The sequence below is a fragment of the Diabrotica undecimpunctata genome, chromosome 8 (assembly GCF_040954645.1).
Source record: "Diabrotica undecimpunctata isolate CICGRU chromosome 8, icDiaUnde3, whole genome shotgun sequence".
Classification (NCBI taxonomy): Eukaryota; Metazoa; Arthropoda; class Insecta; order Coleoptera; family Chrysomelidae; genus Diabrotica; species Diabrotica undecimpunctata.
In genome coordinates, this window is record NC_092810.1 from 99,291,958 (window position 1) to 99,318,140 (window position 26,183).

General features: G+C 31.7%; 1 protein-coding gene across 4 annotated transcripts in view; it reads right to left on the reverse strand.

The window, feature by feature from the left end:
• The window catches only part of LOC140447798 (uncharacterized), a 113,104-nt gene that overhangs the window by 52,043 nt on the left and 34,878 nt on the right, over nucleotides 1-26,183 (reverse strand). For all 4 annotated transcript variants that reach the window (XM_072540658.1, XM_072540659.1, XM_072540657.1 and 1 more), the window contains exon 2: nucleotides 1,198-1,601. In XM_072540658.1, the coding sequence (XP_072396759.1) occupies nucleotides 1,198-1,601 (404 nt within the window). The remainder of the gene's footprint in view (nucleotides 1-1,197; nucleotides 1,602-26,183) is intronic.

The window sequence follows — 26,183 nt, forward strand, 5'->3', positions numbered from 1 at the left end:
ATGCTCCTACGGCGAATGTCTACGAAGAAGTGAAATTATTTTACGTGATATCAAAAAGGCATGGAAAATAGCTATAAAAAACTAGAGAAATCACGATAATCCTAGATGGTTTTAATGCAAAGATTGTAAAAGGGTGAAGTGGAATGTGTCTAGTAAATTATGGTCTGGGAAGTCGCAAAGAGAGAGGGGACCCTCTATTACAATTTTGCCGAGAACCGAACTTAATTATTACAAACACATTTTTCAAGCTACCAAACAGTCAAGTCAGTAACAAGCCAGTATCTGAGTTTGTCGTCCAAGTAATCCTTATGTTACTTTAAATAATGAGTATATTACTGTATAAAGCTTTGCTATTAAAAAACTAAATTTAAAAGTACACTTTTCCGTTAAATTTAAAGATTATTTCTCACTAAGACAACATGAGAGAGAACATGATCAAAAGAATTATATTTAATATAAAAATGATCATAAAGACAAGATGATGTTCTATACGGTAATAACTTTAGCCAATAATATATTTTAATTAACTCTTCTATCCTTTACTCAAGGATTAGAAAAATTATGTAACCATTAAGTATTTTCAATCATTAATTGTAAAGTGCTTAAATAACTAATGACATTCGCAAAGTTCGTATGATATTGCTCCCTATAGCTTTCGTTCAGCATCCGTTCTAACAACATTATTCCCTATATTTTCCATCCTTTGGATTACCTTCCCAACAGTGTTAGTTCCTAAAATTACCGTAGCTCTAAGAACCGGCCCTATAGTATTAGCGACAGGTCATATCTCTTTTAATAATTAATTGTAAAGCACTTAAATATCTAATCACTAAAGCTTTTCCACAGGTCGTACGATAATTTTCCTTAGCGTCCCAGCAATATCACCACTCTACATATCACCCGCCCTACATTTTCAATACTTTTGTTTACTTGCCCAACAATGTTAGTTCCTAAATTCATCGTAGCTGTAAGCCCCTGTCCTATATTATTAGCAAGGAATTATATCCCTTTTATATAAAGCGTTTCTATTAATTAGTTATAAAGCACTTAAATATGTAATCACTAGAGATTTCGCAAAGGCCGTACGATGTTTTTTCTTATAGCACCCGCAATTTCAGCACCCGTTCTAACCACCCTAGTCCCTATAGTTTCAATCCCTTTTATTACCTGTCCAAAAATGTTAGTTCCTAAACTTACCGTAGCTCTAAGACCCTGTCCTATACTATTAGCAAGTGGGTTATATCCAGGATTTGGATTTAATGGAGGAATAGGTGGCAACCAGACACGGGGAGTAGTAGAAGACGTTGTTTGTGACGGTTCCTGACTCGTGTCATTGTCTGGTTTCGGTGATTCTGAAGTGTCTTCATCTCCAAACCTGTCGAAGATTATCATGGGAGTTACAGGTTCCGGAATTCTTGTCCAGTTGCTGTAAGTAGTGATGAAGAGTTTTACATATTTGTCCTCTGGATCCCATTCCGCCTTGAGTAGGGCCCAAGTTTTTGGATATTCCTTCATTAATCGTTTGATCGTGCGCAGTGTGGTAGCTTTCTGTTTATCCGTACATCTTTTGCAATTTGTTTTTAGAGCATCTGGCAGTATCCCTAAAATAAAATAAATATTAATATTTTGAAAGTTTATTAAATAATACAGAGTTTGAACCAGTGTAAACAAATCAACAGCTCAGTAGATAATGAGAATGAGAGGAAGCCGTGAAACACTTTGTTTATTTATTGTGTCTCAAATACACACGTTATTGACACTGGAAAAATGTTATTACAATAAATATTACAACTTTAATTAAATTCCAACAAATATTATAATAAAAATGATAATCATGAATTAATACAGCATTTTATCGTAATAATAGACTTTTTTTATGTTATTATATAGATTTACTTTTCGTAAAAATCTAATACGTTTTGAAATTTCTCTTGTTAGATGCTCACTTTCAGTTTGTTCAAAACTGTGTTCGTTTATTATTGCAGTTATAACATAGGTAGTTCTTCTGAAGGTTTTAAGTGTCCATGAATTAATCTAGTATGGCTAATTCTCAGTCTACGAATAACTCTCTTGTGCTCGTGTTGGATCATTGTAATGTCTCGACACGGTACGCTGAATTGCGCGTAGTTTAAAGCCGCAGCACGTATATTACTACTAGGTTTGCTATTAAACTATTAACTACAAGTAGAATTTTTACGACTTTTAGATCGGCGTTTTTGGCAATTGCAGGATATTGCCTGTCATATTTTAGGAAGATTAATTTAAGGATATCCCAGTACTCGTCAACTCCGCCTGTGGTGATAAATGGGTGGATCGAGTAGCTCAGGAGTCACCACTGCCGGTCCTAATCCTGGGTAAAGGAGAAAGGTTGGGCAGTGGACTGACAACCCACTCCCGGAAAAAACACACTATTAAGAAACCTGAACATTTACCTCGGAATACAGAACGGAACTTTCGGAAACGACTCAAACTACGAAACATGGACTATATATTTGGAAACTGAAATGTGAGGATACTAAATAAACTAGGAGCACAAACCGCACTTCTGCAAGAACTTAAAAGATATAAGCTGATGATTACCGCTCTTCAGGAGACAAGATGGACGGGGAAAGGTATCAGGAACATTAAAACGCACACACTTCTATATAGTGGGAAGGAAAAAGGAAGCAAAGAGTGTGGAGTTGCATTTGTGGTGGATAATGATTTAAGTCAAAAATCATAGACTTCCAGGCAGTCAGCGAAAGGATATGCAAATTAAGAATTTGCACCCACTTCTTTAACCTAACAATGACAAACATTCACTGCGCAACAGAAGAACAAGAACAACATACAAAGAAAAGCTTCTACCAACAGCTGGAGATAGTATATGAAAATCCGCCCAAAAATGACATCAAGATTTTAATTGGTGATATGAATGCTACAATAGGCAAGGAGCCGCAATTCTATCGCACAGTAGAAAAATACCCACTACAAAATTAAACAAGCGAGAATGGGGAGTTTTTGATAAATTTTGCCACCAGTAAAAACATGGTTATAAGTTCCATATGCTTCCCACATAAGGACATACACAAAATGACATGGATGTCACCAGATGGAACCACAACCAATCAAATCAACCATGTGCTATTAGACAAAAGGGCAGCCAGTAGTATCTCAGATTTGAGACCACGACGAGGAGCATGCTGTGGATCAGACCATCTTTTACTCCAAACCAACTTTAGAAGAGTTGACAAAGAAAGAAAATAAAGACAACAAAGAACAAACAAACTGGACCTGGAAAAACTGAAGATTAAGGAGTGTAAATGTAAGTTCAAAGAAGAAGTCGCAAATGAGTCAAGGACACTAGAACTGCACTCCATAAAGAGAAAATGGAATAATATTCACCCTGGGAAACAAGAAAAAAGCGAAAAGAGGAGCATGGTTCGATGACAAGTCCAAACAAGCAATAGAGGAAAGAAATGAAGCACACAAAATGTATATAACAAGAATAACACGGGAAAGATGAACATCATTTGAAGTCGCAAGACGGAAAGCAGACAAGATATGTAGAAATAAAAAAAGATCCTATGAAAATGGAAAACTGTAAAAAATGAAAGAAAATTTTAAAAACAACGAAATAAGAGGGTCTTACGAATACATAAAAAAGATAAAAAGTGAGTATAAACCTCAAACAAGTCTGCAAAGTTGAAAGTGGGCAAATAATCAGTGACCAACAGGAAATTATAGAAACATGGAAGCATTATTTTCAGACTCTACTTGGTATACAAGTAGACATGGAAGATGAAATGGGTACGAACTACGTAGAAGAGAATGAAGTAGAGAATGGAGTAGAAGCTCCAATTATAAAGGAACTTCTCGAAGCTATTGTGGCCCAGAAAAACAATAAATCCCCAGGAGTTGACAAAATAACACCAGAATTGTATAAGGTATGCGGCGACCACCTAGCAAGTGACATCCACGCGCTTATCAAAGACATATGGCAAGAAGAGAAAATACCCGACGATTGGAAGAAAAGTATAGTATGCCCGATCTAGAAAAAAGGAGACAAACTCCAGTGCAAAAACTACCGTGGAATGAAATTGAAACGGTTGGAATGTTTACATACCTGGGAGTAGAAATATATGCTGACGGATCAAAAGATGGTAAAATACGGAAGAGAATAACGCAGGCAAACAGAGCTTATTTTGCCCTCTCCCATATATTTCGGTCTAAAATGTCCCCCGAAATACAAAGATGAGAATCTATAAAGCCTTAATTCGACTAATAGCATGTTATGGTAGTAAAGCATAGGTCCTGAAAGAGACATCCAAAAGCAAACTCGATACATTCGAAGGGAAAGTACTGGGGAGAATACTAGGACCTGTGAGGGAAAACGGAATATTCAGAAGTCGATACAACAACGAGCTTTATCAACTTTATAAGGAAGCACTACTGTCAGATTTGGGAGAGATAGGCTACCAAAAAGAGCACTAAGTGCTAGAATGCAATGAAAGAGATCGGTTGGAAAGCCAATAAAGCGCTGGGAAGACACAGTTAACAGCGACTCACAAGCCATTTTAGGAGTCCGTGTATGGAGAAGATCAGCCGCAGACAAGCAAGGGTGGAGGTAAAAAATAAAGGAGGCCAAGGCTCAATTTGCGCTGTAGTGTTGTAAAAAAAGCAGTACTCATCAGAAAGTTTATTACCTGCTGCGTTTAGAAGTTTAGCAGAAAAGGAATTTTAGTTTTTGAAAGTCTGATGACTACTTGTCCTCGGCGGTGGCATGTCTTTTTAAGGACCTTCTTTGCTTTGTTGTTCGAGCTTTTGATAGTTCAAAAACGTATATCTTGCCAAGGCTTTGTATCGGATGTTATATTATTGAGATTTTAACACATAATTCTCTTCAGAATTTTTCTTTCTGTTGCTATAATTTGGTTCATTTGGCGTGTGTTGAGGGCAACGTAGGGTCTGACTCGATAATTGGTCATATGTATGTGTGTAGAAGAGTAAAATAATTATTGTTGTCAAATTTACCACTTAATGCTTGTAGAAGGTTGGCTCTGTTTCCTACCCCGTTTAGAGTATTTTTATGATCTGTGTTACAGTTGAGCGTCTTTGAAAATTCGACACCCAAGTAGGACACAGTCGGTCTAAATTCGAGTCTTATTCGAAGACAGGACAGAATTTGCTATGTTTAAATTGGGTTTAACGTTACTCTCTATTTGTTGTACTACTTAACTATGGAGCCAGTTGTGCCTTTTCGAATAAAAAGTATTCTCTGCAGTTGTTCCGTCGAGGTCTTGCAGAGAGTAGGGCAGTGTCGTTAGCATATAGTAGGATACTTTCTGATGCTGTGTTGGGAAATGGGAGGTTAGTGTTGTAAACTGTATATAGAATAAGCGCAAGTATTGAGCCCTGTGGGACTTTTGCTAGAGGAGTGAATGGAGTGGATAGTTTGTCAACGACTTTTACGCGAATAGTCCGAGCAGAAAAGTAGGAGAGAAGTATTAGGAAAGGAAATAGGCTTGATGTAGTTTTTCGATCAGACGCTGTAATAGTTTTGATCGAATGCCTTTGGACTGTAGTTTTAAAGAGTTTCTATCACTTTTATCATGACAGGATTCTTTAACTTTAGACCTAAAAAAACAATTATTTCGCAATGTGTACTGTTTTATAGTTTAACCTGATAATAATTTCTTTCTTTTCAGCATCGTTAGCATTCTTATTACCGCACTACCTAAAATCCAGATATGACAATGCATTTAAATGAGTGTTATGCACTATAACTGAGGCAAGGCGATTAGTTATATAATTAATCTTCTTCTTCTCATAGTGCTGTGCACATATACTGCGTTGGTGGATTATTTTAAGGCCAGACTTCTGTCATTTGTCATCTGGCATACCAAAGCTAGCCAGGTGGCCAGTGTTATTTATGCCTGTCCAATTCTTTATATTCATTAGCCACATTTATTTGTGACATACTCTTGCCCTCAATATTTCCTTAAATAATTAGTTGAGGATTTGCGTATTTTTTTACTCTCAGAATATGGTCCAGATAACTAACTTTTTGTGGCTTAATGAAGTCCAATAATTCTTGGGCGTATGTGAAATATTCTTGGCAAGGTCCACATTTCGAAGGCCTCCAACGATATACTGAATTGATGATGAATTATTGCATGTTAAGTAAGGAGATTAACACTTGGAGGATGGTATATACACTTGGCGATACATCTTGAGAATTTTATTTATGGTGGTTATAGAACATCCGACTCCTAACTTAGTTTTTGATGCATCTGTACCTAAAATATTATAGAAATGTATGTTGACTAGTTTTATTTACTATGAAAAATTTGCTGTTCCTTCTTAGAGATATCATACATTTTGTATTTCATACAATTTGTATTAAAGTTCATGTTTGCTTATTTTTGTAGTCCTTAAAAATTACTGTTGCTACTGGAAATCCCTTGTTTGCACAATAATTCTTTTTCTTCTTTTTTCTTCTTGTATGCAGGCTTTAAAGCCTGTTTCTTCTTCAATATTAGCCTCCTAAATTGTCCATTTGGTGACTTATCTCGTGCTACTCGTACTATCCTATCCTCTGTCATTCTACTAATGTGTTAATTTCACTCCTGTTTCCTTTCCTTTTGTCACCGATCCATTTATGGATAGGTGATAAAATATCGATTCTCTCCCTATCCAAAAGACTTTTCACTGACATTCGTCAAAGTATTTTCATCTATGTTGTTTCTAGTAGTCTTCTCGTTTTTGATGTGTCAGGTCTTGTCTGCGCCATTTATGTTAATATAGATCAAATTGCTGCTTTATAGATTCTTGTTTTTGTGTCTTGTCTTAGGTGTTTGTTTTTCCAGATTGTGTCAATAAGAGATCCCGCCGCTTTACTTGCTTTTAAGCTTTGTTGTCGTCTTCTTCAACATCTCCGTAAATAGTTATGTCTATTCCCAGATATCTAAACCTTGCTTTCTGCTTTATTATTTTCCCCCATCAATTTCGATTTTACATCGTTTTTTTTTGCTGATATTATCATATTGTATTTTTTAGATGTTGTATTGAATATGTGTGTTAATCGTTGGAGCTCGTCTTATGTCTCGGCAATTAATGTGGCATCGTCTAGATAACATAATATTTGGATTTCTTTGTTCCATATTCTGTAATCATGACGTTTACGTACTGCCTGTATTATTTCGTCCAATATTATATTAAAGAGAAGTGGGCTTACGAGTCACCCTATCTGACTCCGCTTTGTACTGGTTTACACTGTGTTAGTGTTCCATTTATAATTGCCTGTATTCGATTATAAAAGTAGATGTTTTTGATGGTTTGTGTAATATTGATTGGTATGTTTCTTTTATACAATAGATGTAAGACGTCTTCGACTTGGATGCCATCGAAAGCCTTTTTCAGGTCTATAAAAGACAGATATGCTGGTTTATTGTACTCGATAACCTTTTCTGTGATTTGTCTTAGTACAAATACGGCATCTACGCTACGATCTTCTAGATCTGAATCCTTGTTGTTCATCTGATAAAGTTGTTAGTTTAGTTTGCACAATACAAAAATTTTATCCCATATTGTGACTGTTGCTTTGGAGCACTGATCTCATTATACCACTAATGGACAATGTAACTTGAGGACAACATGCTGAAACTCGCCTTTTTATACAAAAATTGCATATACCAACCCCACTGATACGTTCATTGTCGCTTAAAAAACACCTAAACGAATTTTTAGAATTTTTTTTCAATGAGTTTAAGATATGACGGTTACAGGGTTAAAAAAATTATAATTCTGTTGTTAGTAAGAAGTATTAGTTCATATTAAAATAACTATACAAAAGTTAGACTCTTTGGCACGAAAATACGTATTGGGTTATTCCTACGTGATAATTTATTTTAGATAATCATTAAGTTAATGAGTTCTTGGTTAAAAACGTTTTTCAATTTACGTCAAACATATTTTGAATTGAACATTTTAACAACAACTTGTTACAATTTGTTAATATTGTTCTCTTCTTGTTATTTGACAAAAAAAAATCATGATACATTTCTACTTTAAAATAAACAGTAAAAAAAAACTCAGGTCTAAATTTTACAGGTTACACTATTCCACAAGTAAAAACAATAAACGTAAAGATATTAGAGAATTATTGAAACCATAAGATGACAGCTGCCTTTATTACAGGATTCTTTCATAAAGTACAAAATACTTCACGTCTACAAGAGAGTTACTGCTAACATGTTAAAGAAATCTTTTATTTTAACAAATGACATTAAATATTGTTGTATAATGTAAATAACCAATAAATGCCTATGAGTTCCTATAGGTTACTTACATATATGTATAGCTTCCTAGATTAAAAATTTAAATAAGATAAAATTAAAACGTTCAATTTAATTAAATTGTTATTTAAAGAATTATTATAATCCATAATACTCATCTTACAATGTGGAAGAACCATTACATATATCTAGTCAAGAAATAGAGTTGTTACTTATGAATGTTATCGGTTTAACGAAAAAAAATACTTATGAAGATTAACTAATTGAGAAAAATAATAATACTAAAACCAATATTCATTAAATAAAGAACATCATACAAAAAATTTGATCAAATATCCATAATATACATATAACTAGATTTACATGTATTTCTCCCTTCTACCACAGTAGATTCCTATATTCTTCATAAGGCAATATACTGTGTTTCTACTCTTAATTTGACAGGTTATGTCATAAAAAGGGAACTCTAAATAAAAAATCTCAGGTCTGTAACTACAGATCAAAGAACTAAAATACAAGCGACTGAAAGGACAAAAATAAGGGACACAAAAATGCACATGCGTATATGTCAAAATAAATGTGCTTTTGAAGTTATACTTCTATACGCACGGTCGGCGTTGGAAATTTGCATGAGAGTGAATCTGTGAAACCATTACATATGTAAGATAATGAGTAAGAGAGAGACAGAATATATATTTTCTCTCTCTTCCTCTCTCGAGAATAAAAATGTTCCTTTTGTATATATATTTAATATTATATATATATATATATATATATATATATATATATATATATATATATATATATATATATATATATATATACATATATATATTATATATATGCATATATAATATTATATATAATATAATATGTATTAATATTATTATTTATGTGATATGTTTTGTATTATTTAAAATTAAACGTTTATAATTATTTTAAGCTTTTGTATTTCAAAATAATCACTGTTTTACCGAGAACTGTCAATTTTTAAATCCGTTAGTGTCATGTCTAATTGGTAAATCCTTTACGTGTTTGGTTCATACGCTGGTGGTTGTGAGTTCGAATCCCAATTATAAATTTCCTTTTTTATTTTTGAAATATTTAAAAACCTTAAGTTAATCCTATTAAAGATATGTAATATATGTAAATAACATAAATTTTAAAATAAAATGAAAATTTACAACATATTCCGAATTGTTGGTTTTTTTATTTTTATCTTCGTAAAGTAAGTTTTATGTATATTGGCAGTTTTAAATACTTATGAATATTACATTTTAACTTATTGTAGTATTATTATATTGAATTATATTATATTGCAGTGTATTCATTGTATTGTAATTTTTATACTAATAACAAAATAAACAATGAATTTTACTGCAGAGTATGTGTAAATTTTTTTTTGCATTTAACTCCTTTTATACATATACAAAAATAAAAATATATATTTTGATTAAAATATTGATACAATCCTTCATTTACTATACTCCTATTACAGGTCAAATGTTTATATACAACAAACGATGCACCATATATACTTATATAACTAATTATTTTTCTCTTTGTGCTCTCTCTTACCTATAGCATTACATATGTAATGATTGTGCAGATTGACTCCTATATAAATTTCTAACGGCGAACGCGTGTATAGAAATATAACTTCTACCGGCAGTCCCACTGGACTGCCACACCCGTTTTTTTTACAGGACGAGATGAAACACCTCTGCAATAACTCTCTATTACCAACCATTTCAATTCAACCCCTTTCTATGAAAAATATTGAACAAACTATATTTTTTTATTAAAAACATTACACTGCCATAAAAACTAATATATTTAATTATTTAAAATCTAATTAAAAAAAGCTACGAAAAGGAATCCCAATCATACTAAATCATTTATAATCTCTTCCTTCAAACATTTATTTTCAAAGAAATCGACCCAGCCGATCACATAAAATGAGATTTACGTTTTAAATTTGGATATGTTAATTATTTGAGTTATTGTACGTGAATAATTCACCCGCCACCTGCGGCAGTTTGTTACCGTCTCTGGGTCCAGAGGTATATTATCATATATCAATCATTAAACAAAAGCCAGAAATTCGTAACAAGCTCAACGCAATATATACCAGAAAAGCATTACAGAGGCAACGACTTGATGTAGCCATATATTTAAAATGATTGTCGGAATTCTTTAAAACTAGTACAGGATAAGTCCAAGCACAAATTTATTATTTGCCCAGTATCTTTAAATAAATGTCCCTAATTTTTTGGAGATATTTTAAATTATAGTGGTAAAAGGGATATTTTCCTTTTAGTGGCAAAAGAAGTGGTACAGTAGATGGTCTTATAGACTAGCGCGAAGATTCATACTATGTTTTCTGTATGTTTAAAATTTAACTAACATGTAGAAAATTGAGTAAAGTAATTTTTTTATCTTTCTAAGATAGATTTTAATAAACTTTACATGATGTATAACGGACTTTCCTCGTTGCATAAATGAACTTTGCCAACTGTTTACTGTGACTGTGACTGTGTGTACTCTCGCCTCAGTATGTTACTATAAAAAAAAGTAATAGAACGCCAGTATGGAAGCTTCGCTTAAAAAAAATAAGAAATTTAAATAAAGAAATTGTTATTTTCATTGTAGACGGTGTTCAAAATGAGCTCCTATAATGTCAACAGAGGCTTGAAGATAGTTTTCATATGATCTTCTTAGGTTTGCAAGCATTTGTAAGCACCTCATGTAATACGTTCCTAATTTTGATCTTCATGTCATTAATTTTGGAGATTCAAAGTACACTAGATATTTAATACAGAAGAAAAAGTTTTACTTAATTTAGTCGATCTAGCTGGCCAATTAATTGGTCCTTCTGTTCCTTTCCTTAAAAAATTGTTCATTCAATTCACCTGGGATAAATGCGTCATGATAAAAAGGATGTAAATACGTACGCATGTTTTTAAGTACAATTTGTAAATGATTTATCATTAAAAAGTCTAAATAAACCTCTGCGTTTACTGTTTCGTTACAGAAGAGAGGGCCTATTACCTAATTATCTATGCTTTGATGTAACCATACTTTCACATGAAATTTATGTCTCTCCCACACATCTGCTAACTCTCCCTCATACATGTCTCCCACAATCTTTATATATTCACCAGGGACTCCTTTCTTATTGAGTGTCCACCACAAAATCTCTCGAGGAACTTATATCATATGCTTTCTCAAGATCAATGGATACTATATGAGCATTTGTTTCTTTATTCCGTACTTTTCCACGTATTTTTCCATCAACTGCCCAATAATGAAATTTGCATCTGTTGTTGATCTGCCTTGCATAAAGCCAAAATGATTATCGGATATTTCGGTTTCTTCACGTATCCATCGATCAATTACTCTCTCCCATTTTGCATATCTCACTTGTTATGTAAAGGTACTAATATATAGATATATAAATAAATAAATATATATATATTTATATATATATATATATATATATATATATATATATATATATATATATATATATATATATATATAATTCAAATTATTTTTTGACCGTACTGTTTTAAATATTGATTTATAGTATCAGCAATCGGTCAGGAAATAAAACTCTATTTGGTCAGTCTCAATATTTCGTCACGATTTTGTGACTTCTTATGTGACGAAATATTGAGACTGAACAAATAGAGTTTTATTTCCTGACCGATTGCTGATACTATAAATCAATATATATATATATATATATATATATATATATATATATATATATACAAACAACACAGTTTATTAGGGTTGCAGTCAGAAAATTGGCCGGGATGTTAATGAAACACTCTTATGACTTTTTGTCTAGCTTTCGGAATGGTTTTATTCCTTTTTCAAGACACTGTAATAAGAAAAAGTGTAAATATTTATAAAATATCACAAATCTTCAGTGCAACTTACTAGTCGTTGAGATTATTTATAAAAGCATAGACACTCAACATTAATAACATACACATAAAATATAAAATAGTGGACAAAATACATTTTAAAATTCTTTAAAATTTAGGTAAAAATAGTAAAAATTTTGTTGTCATCTTTTACTGGTGTGTTTTAACTCTGGTACATAGAGAACAAAAAGAAAAAATCCTATGATTAAAAAGTAATTAGGTGTACTTAATATCATATTTTTTTTTAAGAAATACTAGAGGCCCATTTTAGGTGATTTTAATTTTTAAACCTGTCTTAATGGTATGCAACATGTTGCATACCAATGGTATGCATATAACTGTAATTTGTGTAGGTACGGGTGCAGGTAGATATTAATTTTATTTTGGATGTTTTTCCAGTAAGTAACAATAAATGTTGCTCAGTTTATCTATGTCTGACTTTTTATTGATGCAAGATGTACTTGATTTTATGGAACACATTTCCAAGAAAACACGTTTTGAATGGTTCTTTCTCAAAAATCGATATAGAGCATTCGTCTGTTCTTTTTTTTTAGGGTCACTGCCTCTGATCCATATGTGAGCACGGGGACTATCAGTGTTCTATACAGCCTATAATAGTTTTTTGAGAACATTTGAGACGTTTGTTAGCTAAGTACTTTGAGAGATATTTAAGAGATAGAGAACAACTATTGGCAATTATGATTCGCCTTTTTATTTCTCGTGATGAACTATGTGACCGCTTCGAAATTTTAGTCATTGACAACATTTGTCAACATTGTCAACATTTCCAGCTCTTGTGTTTATGTTAGTCGGCATGAATTTGGTTTTATTTAGATTTTTATGAAACAAAACAAAGAAAACGAATCAAAATACAAAGTACATAATCAAAACAAGCAAAGAACACAAGGAAATATAGTTTCTTGACAAATGCGTGAAAATATAAGCTCTTGAAGAAAACCGCAATACTTTTAACAGGCATAAGAAAATGAAAAAAATAACCAGGGTATTCAAAACATTGTTCTTAATAATAACAGATAAAGAAATAAACACTGTTTAAGAATTAGGGGAGTACGTTCAAATACTAACGAGTATGAAGAATGTAGAAACTGTACAATACCAACAGAATATCCAGGAAGAACAGATCCCTCATATATTAACACAAGAAGGAGAAGAGGCCATCTAAATTAAGAATAAAGCTCCAGATTTTTATAAAATACATAAACAATTTCTAAAATTACTTATAGTCCATTAAAAAGTTACATTGAGTTTATATTTTTAAAATGACCCAGCTTTTAAGCTTACGTTCAAGTTTATCGGGTTACCACCGTTGTCCTCCAGCCACCATCATTGAAAAAGGAGGCAAAACGTTCTCGAGCTATATCTCATAAATTAGCCACCCCACAAAAAATTTTATACAACATTATTTGTAGCAAATTAGATTTTTTATAATTCTATTTTTCTTATTTTTTATCGTAAAATTAAAAATAAAAAAGTTGAAAACAAAAATAACTAAAAATTTTTGAACAAATTCTTTTGGGCCCTATAACTTTTTTTTTATTTAAAGACAAAGTCGCTTCCACCCAATGATTATTAGCGACGGATCTGTACAATTTTACAAGAATAGGTACAAAAAAGATTTTTCACAAAATGGTACTAAAAAAAGTAAGCAATTTTATACAAAAAAAGTTGAATCTTATGGAACACATCGATAGCTTTTAAATAATCTATTCAGTTCTTTGAATAACTATTTTGACCTTACATAACTGATAAATTTGAATCTATATTTTAAAGAGCTTGTTGATGTTTGAGTTTGTCACATTCAAAGATATGTTTTACTGTTAAGGTTGAATTGCAGCGCTCACAATTGGTGGGTTACATTCTGAAAAAAGATAAGTTTAGTTCCTTTTAACTGTGTCTTTAATTTGTCGTAGTTTAGACGTTGATATTTGCCATTTGTTATGCCAGACTTCTAAGATTTTTGCCTTAATAGAAAGATTTAAGTCTTCTGGACCGCACTTTAATATTATTTCTGAGGCCGCACTAGACATTGCATTACGCGCACTTAAGTCTGCTTGTTTATTTCCGGGGATACCCTCAAGAGAATTAATCCATATGAAGTCAACTGTTCTTCCTTTTTCTTGATACGTGTAAAGTTCTGATTTGATCATTTTTTCAATTGGGTGTTTAGCATATACTCGTTGAATTGAAGTAATCGAGCTCAGAGAATCAGAAAGTAACACCGCTTTGACGATATTGGTATCATTAATAAACTTAATTGCTTGATAAAGTTCGAATAATTCGTCTGTGTATATGCTACAGTGAGGAGATAGTTGAAATAGATATTTACTTGAATTGATCAGAAAAGCGACACCAACTCCATTGCTAGATTTTGAAGCATCTGTAAATATTTTGGAGAAATTTTCACAAGTTTCGAATATATTTGACAAAATAGTTTTTTGATTTCTGAGGGACGTATTTCCGACTTATTATATTTGCTCAGATATACATTACACTGTGGAATATTGATTGACCAAGGGATGTGAAAATCGGTGATGTTTGGATTGAATATGTCAGGAAAATCAAAGTTTAATTTTTTGCAATATGTTCTAATTCTTTCATAGTATGGTTTTCTTAGTTTATCATTAAAATTAAAAAGTTCGTTATATTTATCTGTGAAGGTGTTATGGTAAATAGATTTTTCTGGATTACAGTATACCGAGAATGAATGTGAAAATGTTAGTTGTATTCGCCTGTGGTAAAGGGATGGCTCACCAAGTTCAGCGTATGTGCTCTCAATAGGTGTACTTTTAAATGCTCGTAGTGCGATTCTTAGACCGTTATTATGAATTGTATCTAGAGATTTTAAAATAGACTTTCTGGCAGAAGAATAAGCGATGCATCCGTAATCGAGTTTAGACCTGATTAACGATTTGTATACTGATAATATTGTATTTTGGTCGGAACCCTATTTCCTGTTTGATAATGTTTTTGAAATATTTATTCTCTTATGGCAAGTTAATTGTAATTACTTTATATGTTCTCGCCATGTCAGTTTGTTGTCTAAATGCATTCCTAAAAATTTAATATAAGGATCTACTATTATTAGTTTCCCGTATAACGTAAGATTTGACGCAGTACTTACATTTGTTGTTTTTGCAAAAACCATGACTCTTGTTTTGTAGTAGAAAATTCAAAGCCACTATTTAAAGACCATGTTTCCTGTTTATTGATTAATCTTTGTAAACACTTTGTCATACTATCTATATTTTTTCGTTTTGTGAATACCACTAAATTGTCAGCATAAATCCGTGCTTTTAAAGGTTTTTCTATGTTTTTCAAAATATCATTAATCGCTATTAGGATTAATGTACCCTTGTGGTACTCCATTTGTTAAGCAGCGAGTTTTTGAGCGCGAATTGGAAACTCTTACCCGAAAAGTCCGATTGGTTAAAAAATTGTTGATGAACGAGAAACAGTGTCCCCGGATATTCCACTTATACCACGTTTTTAAAATCTTGTGTTTCCTGGCAGTATTAAAGGCATTTTTTAAGTCAAAAAATATCGCGGTACATTTTTTATTAGTTGCAAAAAATTCCATAATATCGCTTTTGAGTTTCAGAATGTTATCGTCAGCCGTTGATCGATTCTGCCTTAATCCATTTTTTTCAGTAATTAGTAATCGATTTTGTTCAAATGTCCACATTAATCTACTGTTAACGATTTTTTCTATAAGTTTGCACATGGAACAAGTAATTGAAATTGGCCTATATGATTCCACACTATATCGTAATTTTTTGTCTTTTAAAAGAGGTAGGACGTAGAAATTAGTCCATATTGAAGGAAAATGATGTTGCGTCCATATGAAATTAAATATGTAAAGTAAATGATATTTGGCTGAGTCTGGAAGATGTTTTAGAGATATGGTTGGGATAGCTTGAAAGTACTGAATTAAGTTCTTAAAATTAACTGCGATTATTAATTGCTACGTTAGGATTTTCATTATTAGGAAGAGTATAGGTATCAGATGATAAATTTGAAGAATCTGCACGTGGATTTTTTTCGTTTGTGAAACTTTCGTAAAAATCCGCTAGAACGTTTGCAATATCTTCATCTTTGGATACTATTTTATTTTGTATTTTCAAGTATTTAATAAAAGTCCGCTGGGGAGTACCACAAATTTTTCTAATTTTTTACCAGACTTCCTTGGAGCTAGTTGTGTTATTTATTTCGAATACAAATTTCTGCCATGAATTCTTTTTAGCTTGCGTTATAGTAAGCTGTGGACAATTGTTTGAAATATGGCCTAATTGCTTACACGTATAACAAGTCAGATTGTCTTATGATATGAAAGAGGTGTTTGTGTAAGAGGTGTTTTCATAATTTATTTCAATATAATTTGGGATAGTGATATTATGTGGACTGACAAATACATGTCTTCTAAAGCTTAATATGTGGTTATACTCTGGTAGTGTAGCACCGATTTTTAAAAACGTTATAAGAAAAACGAGGTTTAAGCCCATTTCTTTTAATTCGTGGATAAGTACATCATGGGGAATTGTTGGACTGACGTTAGATAACACTAGCCTTTCAGCAGGCGTTATAAGTCTTTTAGCTCGTAAGATTTCTCTTTGCACTTTAATAAAACCATATTTCTCCATAAATTCATCTACGCTGAATTTACTATTTAGATACATACATATTCTATTATAAGATAACCGAGAAGAGAATAAAATATTTAGCGGGATTAAAAAATCCTGAAGACAGGCGTTATTTATAGCACTAAAAATAATTGCTTGAACTTTAGTAGGAAATTTCTGCTGTGATGCTGCCCAGAAATAAGATTTGCTGTTTGAAGAGACGTTCTGTATAGTTACATCCAACAACATACCAATTTGTTATTCTTCACAGTAGCAAAAATATAGTACCTCTCTGCCCCAGCAAAAAACAACCCTGGTTGTTGTTTATAATTGATAAAATTATAATTATTTGCGATCGATAAATTATCCAAAAAACTAATAAATCCAGTTTGGAGTGCGTTTTTAAGTATAACTAATAAGAAATATTACAGTTTTAAATAATGTTGGTAAACTTTAACTGTAATTTATAACGTTTAATATTCACAGTTTAACACAAAAATACCAAGAGCCGAGACAAATGTCTTGTTTACAACTTTTGTCAGGGCCGAACTCCCCTTATAACTGTTGTTTTAGTAATTTTACAATTAAAGACATTAAGTCAATATTATAGGGGATTTTTTAAATAATAATTTTCGCTACAAATTTGTTTAATTTTATTAATTTCTCTGGATTTTACAGCGCTCCGAAGTTCACAGGGTTCTTGAATACTCGCTATCTGAGTTCGCGCTGTATCTCGGAAATTAAATTGTCTACAACTTTATTTTCATTACTTTTTATCGTTAAATGGAAAATAAAAAAGTTATTAACAAAAATAACTAAAAAGTTTTAAACAAATTTTCTTTCTTGTACTTAAGTCTTATAGGTCTTTTTATGATCAGGTACCTTTTTTGTGATCATTTTACAAAAAAAAGGCATCAAATCTGGCTAACTCAGGATATTTCTGTAAAATGTTAATGAATTTACGTGTGCCAATCTGTTAAGCTACTAATATTGTGTCGCATCCTGAAAAAGCATGGAAAAACAGCAAATTCTCTGCAATAACGTAGCCGTATATAAAACTTAAAGGACAGTATAATTAATGCGAATTATACCATTTTTAAGGTTTAACCGCATTGAATACTTTGGACATAAAACACTCGACTGCTCCCTTGCTAATTCCGTGAGCAAGATGATTCGTATCTGCATCAGATTCAGCCTGGTCGACACTAAAACCCACTTCTGATAGAGCAGTTTTAAGAAGATCTGTTAAGTTTGTTTTGTTCTTTTCATTACCAAGAAATTTATCTTGGAATAATATTGCTCTTATTAAACTTTAACTATGTCTATTGGTGCTTTTTCGTGCGACACAAGCGCACAAGGTCGGTTAAGTTTTATGGAGGCGGAATGGGTCGATAATAAATAAATTATAACATAAAAATGTTATGAAAATAATAAATGTATTTAAATCTAATTCCTCTTTATCGTATTTTTACGAGTAATCAAGAACCCGGTCAATTCCGGAGCGCTGTAAAACACAGAACAAATAATGAAATTATACAAATTTGTAGTAAAAATGGTTCGTTGCAAAACCCTTCTGACATCATTTTATTGTAAAATTATTAGAAAAAAGTTGGCCGAAAAAAAAATTTGTTCAAAAATTTTTTAGTTATTTTTGTTAATAACTGTTTTAATTTCCATTTTACCATAAAAAATGATAAAAGTAAATTTGTAGACAATGTAATTTGCTACAAATAATGTCTAATCATAATTTTCCCAAACAGAAAAGTTTTCGTCGTTTAGCTTTTATTGACACCATTACCGAAGTATCTCCGAAAATGTGATAAATTACAAAACTTAAGTTTATTGTGCCACGTATTCAAAATATTTCGATACATTTTACATTATCGAACAAAAGCTACATAAATTTTAATTTGAATTTAGATATGGTCTTGGAACTACGGAAGCTCTATATCGCATCTAAACTGTTAATACGTGGAAAGATATCTGCTCGTAAACTACCTTCACTCAATTATGAAAAAATCGTCGGAAAGGTATCTTTAACTACATACATTTTCTTATTTGTTTAATAAATTATTTTATTTACAATTTCAGATATTGAGATAAAAAACTACTCTGAGACACTGAGACAATAAATGCGAGAGGTCATTAACAGAGTTATAAGAAAATTCCATATGTTTGTCGGCAAATAAATAAAAATAAACAGACCTGAATTACCTTGATTTCTTGGTGGAAGGTTAAGAATATTTTATCTTAAAAGTAACATGTACCACTGTGAGAAACTTTTGTATAAAAAATATTGTTCGGAAGATATTTATCTGTAAAAATACACTACCTTTGTTGCAATAAATAAATATTATATTATAGTATATTAAGTTTTTGACATTTAAATATAAATTGTTTATATTATATTATACAGGGTGAGTCATGAGGAACTTTACATACTTCTACCATATGTAGAGTCCCTCAGGGAGCATATCATGTGGCCACTAAAAAATGTCAACTCCTCTTCTTTATTAATTAACAGGGTGATTTGTGTAATTGACCATTTATTTCATTTTACTGTAGTGTTTATACGGCTCATTTGATTTTTTTAATTTTTGCATGATACAGTACACTACTATCAAGCATTCGACTGGTATTAGCTAAACTAAAAAATTCCAGGACTGGCTTTGGAAAAATTAATTTAGGGATTCGTATTAAATATTACACCCTGTATATATTTTTTTTAAAATGCAATAAGTGATTTTCAAACTACATAAATAGCCAATGAAAACGACATATGCGACAATGTTGTCGCACTTTTATTAAATTTTTAGTGAACGATCAAATCTTACCAAAAATAGAACAACCATAATGAAGTATCAAATTATAAGGTAATTAATTTAAACAAATGTTATAAATTTCAAACATTTTAATTGAAATGATAAACTGGGTCACTGCACAACAAAAAACAGTACCTAACTACTAACAATAACGAAGAACAATTTAAAAAAAAAACTAAAAATATGTACATAGTTATGATAAACCCATAAATTAGAACTGGAAAAGATACAATAATGGTAACAAAATAAAAATAATTCAAAATAGATTTTCGAAATGGAACCCTGCAGCCTGTACACATTTTTGTTGCCGAATTGTTAATTGACGTATTGAATTACGGATACTCTGGGGATCGTTTCTAATAGTATTACAACAATGTATAATTCTATCAATTAATTGTTGTCGGTTATTAATATTCACTGCGTAAACTAGTTGCTTCAATCGTCCCCAAATATGGTAATCAACGGGATTGAAATCATAGGATCTTGAAGGCCACGAAATAGGACCTGCACGTCCTATCCACCTGTTGCCATAAACATTATTGAGATGTCTCACTGCCAGTAAAAAGTGTGGGGGTGCCCCATCATGCTGAAAATACATCCATCGGATAGCAACGTTTGCGTTGGCAAGCAAATTCGGCAAAATATTTTGTAGAAAGTTCAAATAGACCTGCCCTGTTAAAGGACCATCAAAAAAGTGAGGACCTACTAATTGGTTATTTATGACACCAATCCACACGTTAACCGAAAACCTTAACTGAGAACGACGTTCTCGAATAGCATGGGGATTTTCTTCTGCCCACACATGTGAATTTCGTGAATTATTTATCCCGTCTCTGGTAAATTGGGCTTCATCTGTAAATAGTGTCCTGTATAGCGTTGGTCGATTATTGTTAATCCATCTACAAAATTCCAACCTATCGATCTCATCTCCAGCATGTAGTCGCTGAACCTTTGAATGTGATATGGGTATAGATTATTTTTTTGTAAGACTCTACTTACTTTTGATTGAGTAACATTGAGTTCTCGACTTACTTGTCTAGTGCTTATTGTAGGGTTCATAGTAACGGCGTCCATAATGTCATCTTCCTGCGCTTCATCTACATGTCGCTCTGTTGGTCCACTAGGAAAAGTGCCATTTTCTCGCAAATAATTAAAAACTGTCCCAAATGTTGGATGACTGGGAGTTCGACGATTAGGAAATCTCCTGCGATATTCTCTACTAGCAGCCCTACCATTCCCATTACAGAATCCATAAACAAATATTATGTCTGCATATTCTGTGGTCGAAAACTGATGTGGCATTTTGTACGAAAGTAGCAAAAGCTCTACCAAAACTAACACAATGTACTTAACGTAGATATGACAGAAGAAATATGTATTCTTGTACACATAAATAACAATTGATAATGACAATAATGACAATGGGTATAAAATATCAAGAAACGTCAAACGGTCAACGCCAACCTTCATTTTAAACTTTTTTAGATTTATTTTTATTTAGTACAGTTGATGCAATGTATTATTATTTGACATAAAATTTTTTTCATTTACAATCAACAAAAACTAACAGATACAAGAGGTTTGACTTTTTAATCAATTTAATTTATTATTTATCGAAAATAATGCCCCAATACGATCTATGAGTAAAAATTTAAAATTGAAAAACAATTGATTCTATCGTAGAGATAATACAAAGTGACAGTAAAGATGTTAATTTTCTACGTATTAGATTATGTTGTAGGAACTCATTTTAATTAAAATGTTTGAAATTTATAACATTTGTTTAAATTAATACCTTATTATTTGATACTTCATTATGGTTGTTCTATTTTTGGTAAGATTTGATCGTTCACTAAAAATTTAATAAAAGTGCGACAACATTGTCGCATATGTCGTTTTCATTGGCTATTTATGTAGTTTGAAAATTACTTATTGCATTTTAAAAAAAATTTATACAGGGTGTAATATTTAATACGAATCCCTAAATTAATTTTTCCAAAGCCAGTCCTGGAATTTTTTAGTTTAGCTAATACCAGTCGAATGCTTGATAATAGTGTACTGTATCATGAGAAAATTAAAAAAATCAAATGAGCCGTATAAACACTACAGTAAAATGAAATTAATGGTAAATTACACAATTCACCCTGTTAATTAATAAAGAAGAGGAGTTGACATTTTTTAGTGGCCACATGATATGCTCCCTGAGGGACTCTACATATGGTAGAAGTATGTAAAGTTCCTCATGACTCACCCTGTATATACTTGTTTTCCATGTACTTTACTTCTATTATATTATTTAGTCTCTATTATAGGTTCTAAGCTAATAGATTAACTGTAGTAATTAGTTACTTGTGCTTATTGTAATTATTGTACACAATATTGTTTGTGTCAATGGATATTGCAGCCGAGACACATTAATTTAAATAAAAAATAAATAAATAAAAAAAACAAAAAAAAATTAATGAAAATTTGCTTTTTGCAAATAATAATTTTTTTAGTTATTACTTTTTTAGGGAATATGGAATGGGAAACGTATTTGGCTTAAATGTCAACCGAGTAGCAGCATAATATTTAGGATATAACAGGATAACTATTAGGTAAAAACAGGAATTAAGGAAAAGACGAAAATAGACTGGCTGTACTCGATTACCAAGAATCCATAATTATATTCGACGGGAATCAAATTATAAACGAAAAATATAACATCGCAGATATAAACAGAGGCAAGGCCACAGCGGGTGCCACGGGTGCCGTGGAACTCACACTAACTTTCGCGCAAAAATTGGGATCGTCCACTTCTAGAAACAACTAATCTGTAAAAATTTTGAGTGATATTAAATAAACCAGATATTCAACTAAAAAGTAAAACTTGTCTTATAAATAAGTTAAAAATTATAAATAAGGTCCATGTATAGAATCGTTGATCAGGAACAAATTGAAGTTCTGGTTATAGAGGAATCAAATGAAGTTCTGGTCGTAAATAAAAACCTCCAAACCTTAAATAATCATTTTATTGACACCAACCCAGTTTGTAATGACTTGAAGCGTTAGGACTTCTGGCTTGATTTTTACTGACTACGCCTCTCTGATCTGTTACGTGCTTTTATAAATAAATTAGAAAGATCTTAATATAGAGATAATAATAAGAGGTCCTTGCCAACCAAACCTAGAAAAGTTTCCAGCCAAAATAGGGGGAAAAGAAAAACATGAGAGGTCGGTCGTTTTTAGCTCTTGATATTCCAAATTCAAATGGTTAGAATATACTGCATCTTTTGTTAACTTTCTGTTTTTTATGTAGATGTTTTGCCTGAAGGACAATACTACACCTGGTTTGATAGAGACTGTATTTATTTCTAGTGGATTTTCATCATTGAATAGAGTTACAGAACGATTTAAATGCATTAAAATACAAGCTGTAATAAAATTAAGAATAAATAGTTAATAAAATAACTATCTAAGTCAGTAGATCTTCAAATCCATAAGAAAAAAGAGGCTGAACTGAGATCCAGAGAGAAGCAGCGACAAAAAATTATATTAAAAATATTATATTATATATAAGATTATACAAAAAAACTAATGGATATAATTATAGTTCTAGTAAAAGGTAGAAAACGTCTTCGTGGTCATGATAAAATGGAAGAAAGCAATGAAAATGGACGTGTTCTTGAAATTTTACAACTTCTTAAAAAATATGAGGCTTACATTAAAGACTTACTTGAAATCGGTCTCAAAAACTGCACTTATCTTAGCAACTACATTCAAAATGATATTTTATATTCTGTCAAAAATGTAAGAGATATTTAGAAGGAAGTGAAAGAGCAGACCAGACCTCTGATGTCACTTGACACGAGCAGACTGCTATTGTTTTTAGATATATCCCTAAAGACAGTACGTGTCCAGTTAAAAGACTAGTGGCATTGATACGTTTAAATTTGAACTGATGCAGAAATTATTTTTGAAACAATAAATTCTACTTTGCATAATCTGAATGTTTCGTCGTAGGATGTTGAAGTTGTATGCTTTGACAAAGCTTCAGCAATGTCAGGAAACTTTACTGGTGTACAGAAACGATGTAAAAAAGCAAAATAATAAAATTAAGTATATCTATTGCTATGCTTAATGCCTTAGTTCAGCATTGGTAGTTGCTTGCGCATATAGTTTTAAAGATTCAAAGATTTTTGATTCATTTTTGGTGTAACACAATTGGTTTATTCTTATATTGAAGGTAGCCCATAAAGGCTCGCTATTTGCGAAGAGATTTTGAATGTCACAAAAATTAGTTAAAAACTTAATTGAGCGTCAAGTTTTTAAGTGGGTATCTCATACCTACTGTAGGTAATTTATTCCCCAGTACAATTATTCTTGGAGGTTTTGATAAAAGTTTATGGTTTCAATAGGATGGTGCGCCATTGCATTATGCTTTAGAGGTACCTAAACGAAATATTTCCGAACAAGTGGATTGGAAGACATGGACATATTGAATGACCAGCGAGGTCGCCAAATCTCAATCCTTTGGATTATTTTATGTAGGTCCATTTAAAGAATGTTGTTTATAAAATAAAACTTGCAAATATTGGAGACTTAAAAACAAGAACTTGTAAAGAAATAAACAATATTTCTCAAGAAATCACAAACAAGGCTCTACAAGAATTTGTACAAAGTTTGGGTTACTGTCAAATACAACAAGGGCTACATTTCGAACATTTAAGATTAAGTCATGTATTAAGGATTACTTTCAAGTTATTTATTATAATTTATTTATAATTTTTTGGTGAAGGTGAAAATGGTGTTTGGAGAAGGAGGTACAACTACGAGATATATAACAGATATAAACATATATTTGGTGGTAAAGACGTAGTATCCTTTATAAAAATAGGAAGACTAAGATGGGCAGGACATCTGGCAAGATCACAGCAGAACAACCCTCCTAGAAGAATCCTTATGTCACAACCTGTGGGAAGTAGAAATAGGGGTAGACCAAAACTCAGATGGAGGGATGGTGTAGATGAGGATGGTAGACAAATAGGCGCAGCAAACTGGCAACAGTTGGCAAAGGATAGAACTTACTGGCGTAATAGACTTGGTAAGGTCGAGGCTCTTTTATAGGGCTGTCGCACCAATGATGATGATGATGATTTATAATTTTTTAATATTATAAATCAATAAAACTTAATTTTCTAAGCGTATATCTTTTAAATTATATTCGTTAGACCCCCAGTATTATACTTTTTTGGAATTCGCTCATTTTTATCGATCTAAAAATTTTCTAAAATACAGGGTGTTACATTTAAAAAAAGAGCCGATAACGTCATCACTGTAATGTGTATCACCTTGTACAATGAAATTTTATTGTAAAATGTAGAACATTAAATGTAAAAAGGCTTTTCATTTAGGAAATATCGAATTTATTCAATACTTTACGGACACACTGTATATTATGCTCTCATGTGGACGATAAATTTCGACTAGAGGGAAATAGTTTAGAAATTTAATGCAAAGAAACAGTCTGATCAAAACTTAACCGCGAACATGGGTGTTTGTTAGACAACATTATTACCGAATAATATTTTAAAACTAACTAACCGATAACTAAAGCAAAGTAGGTAATATCTAAATTAAATTATAAAAATTTTAAGAAAATTTAAATATAAGATTGTATTAAATAATTTCTTTTATACTGTTTGTATATACATTTTTTAAAATTGAGGAAATATATAATACCGCTGAATAAAAATAACAGAAATGGTTAATAATTTAACAAGTTCAGGAAGCAATGCTTCATACTAAATGGTATTCTTGTAATTTCCTGCTGTATTACCCTGACGTAATTCTATGTACCACCCAGAAATTATTCTGCATGACAATAAAACAACTTATTTTGTCTTAAATGTTACATCACATAGCTAAACATTCTACTTCAATTGTGATAAGCTGTTCATAGTTAATATGTTAGGTGTCAATATCTTACACACACAAAAAAATCATTTAGAGTAAAATAAATGTCGATATCCTGAATTATTTCAACTCTCAGGATGATTGAGGATCGATTTGCTTGTAGGTACATAGTTTATTTGTTAAGTAAAAGGGGAAAATCCCAGTGGTTGGCTGTATACCATTGTTTAAAAAAACTTACATAAAAGTAAGAACTTTTTGTATAAAATAGTATTATTTATTAAGAATAATTTAAAAATTTTATTCAGAAGGATTACAAATATTCAAAACGTTTTCGGTCCAGTCGCACCATCTTCAGTGCAAAAACCTGAAAGTATATGTCCATTTTAAAATGATAAAAAAGGTAAGGTAAAATTTTGACTGATAAGTTACAAAACATGTGGAAACTCATTATCATCATTCTGGCTTTCCAACCCTGCGTGGGACCCAGGCCCCCTTAAGAATTGTTCTTCAGTCGGTTCTATTCATCACCTTTCTCCGCCAAGCACGTATTCCCATATTGCTCATGTCTTCATCGATGTTATCAAGGAACCTTATTTTGGGTCTTCCTTTTCTTCTCTA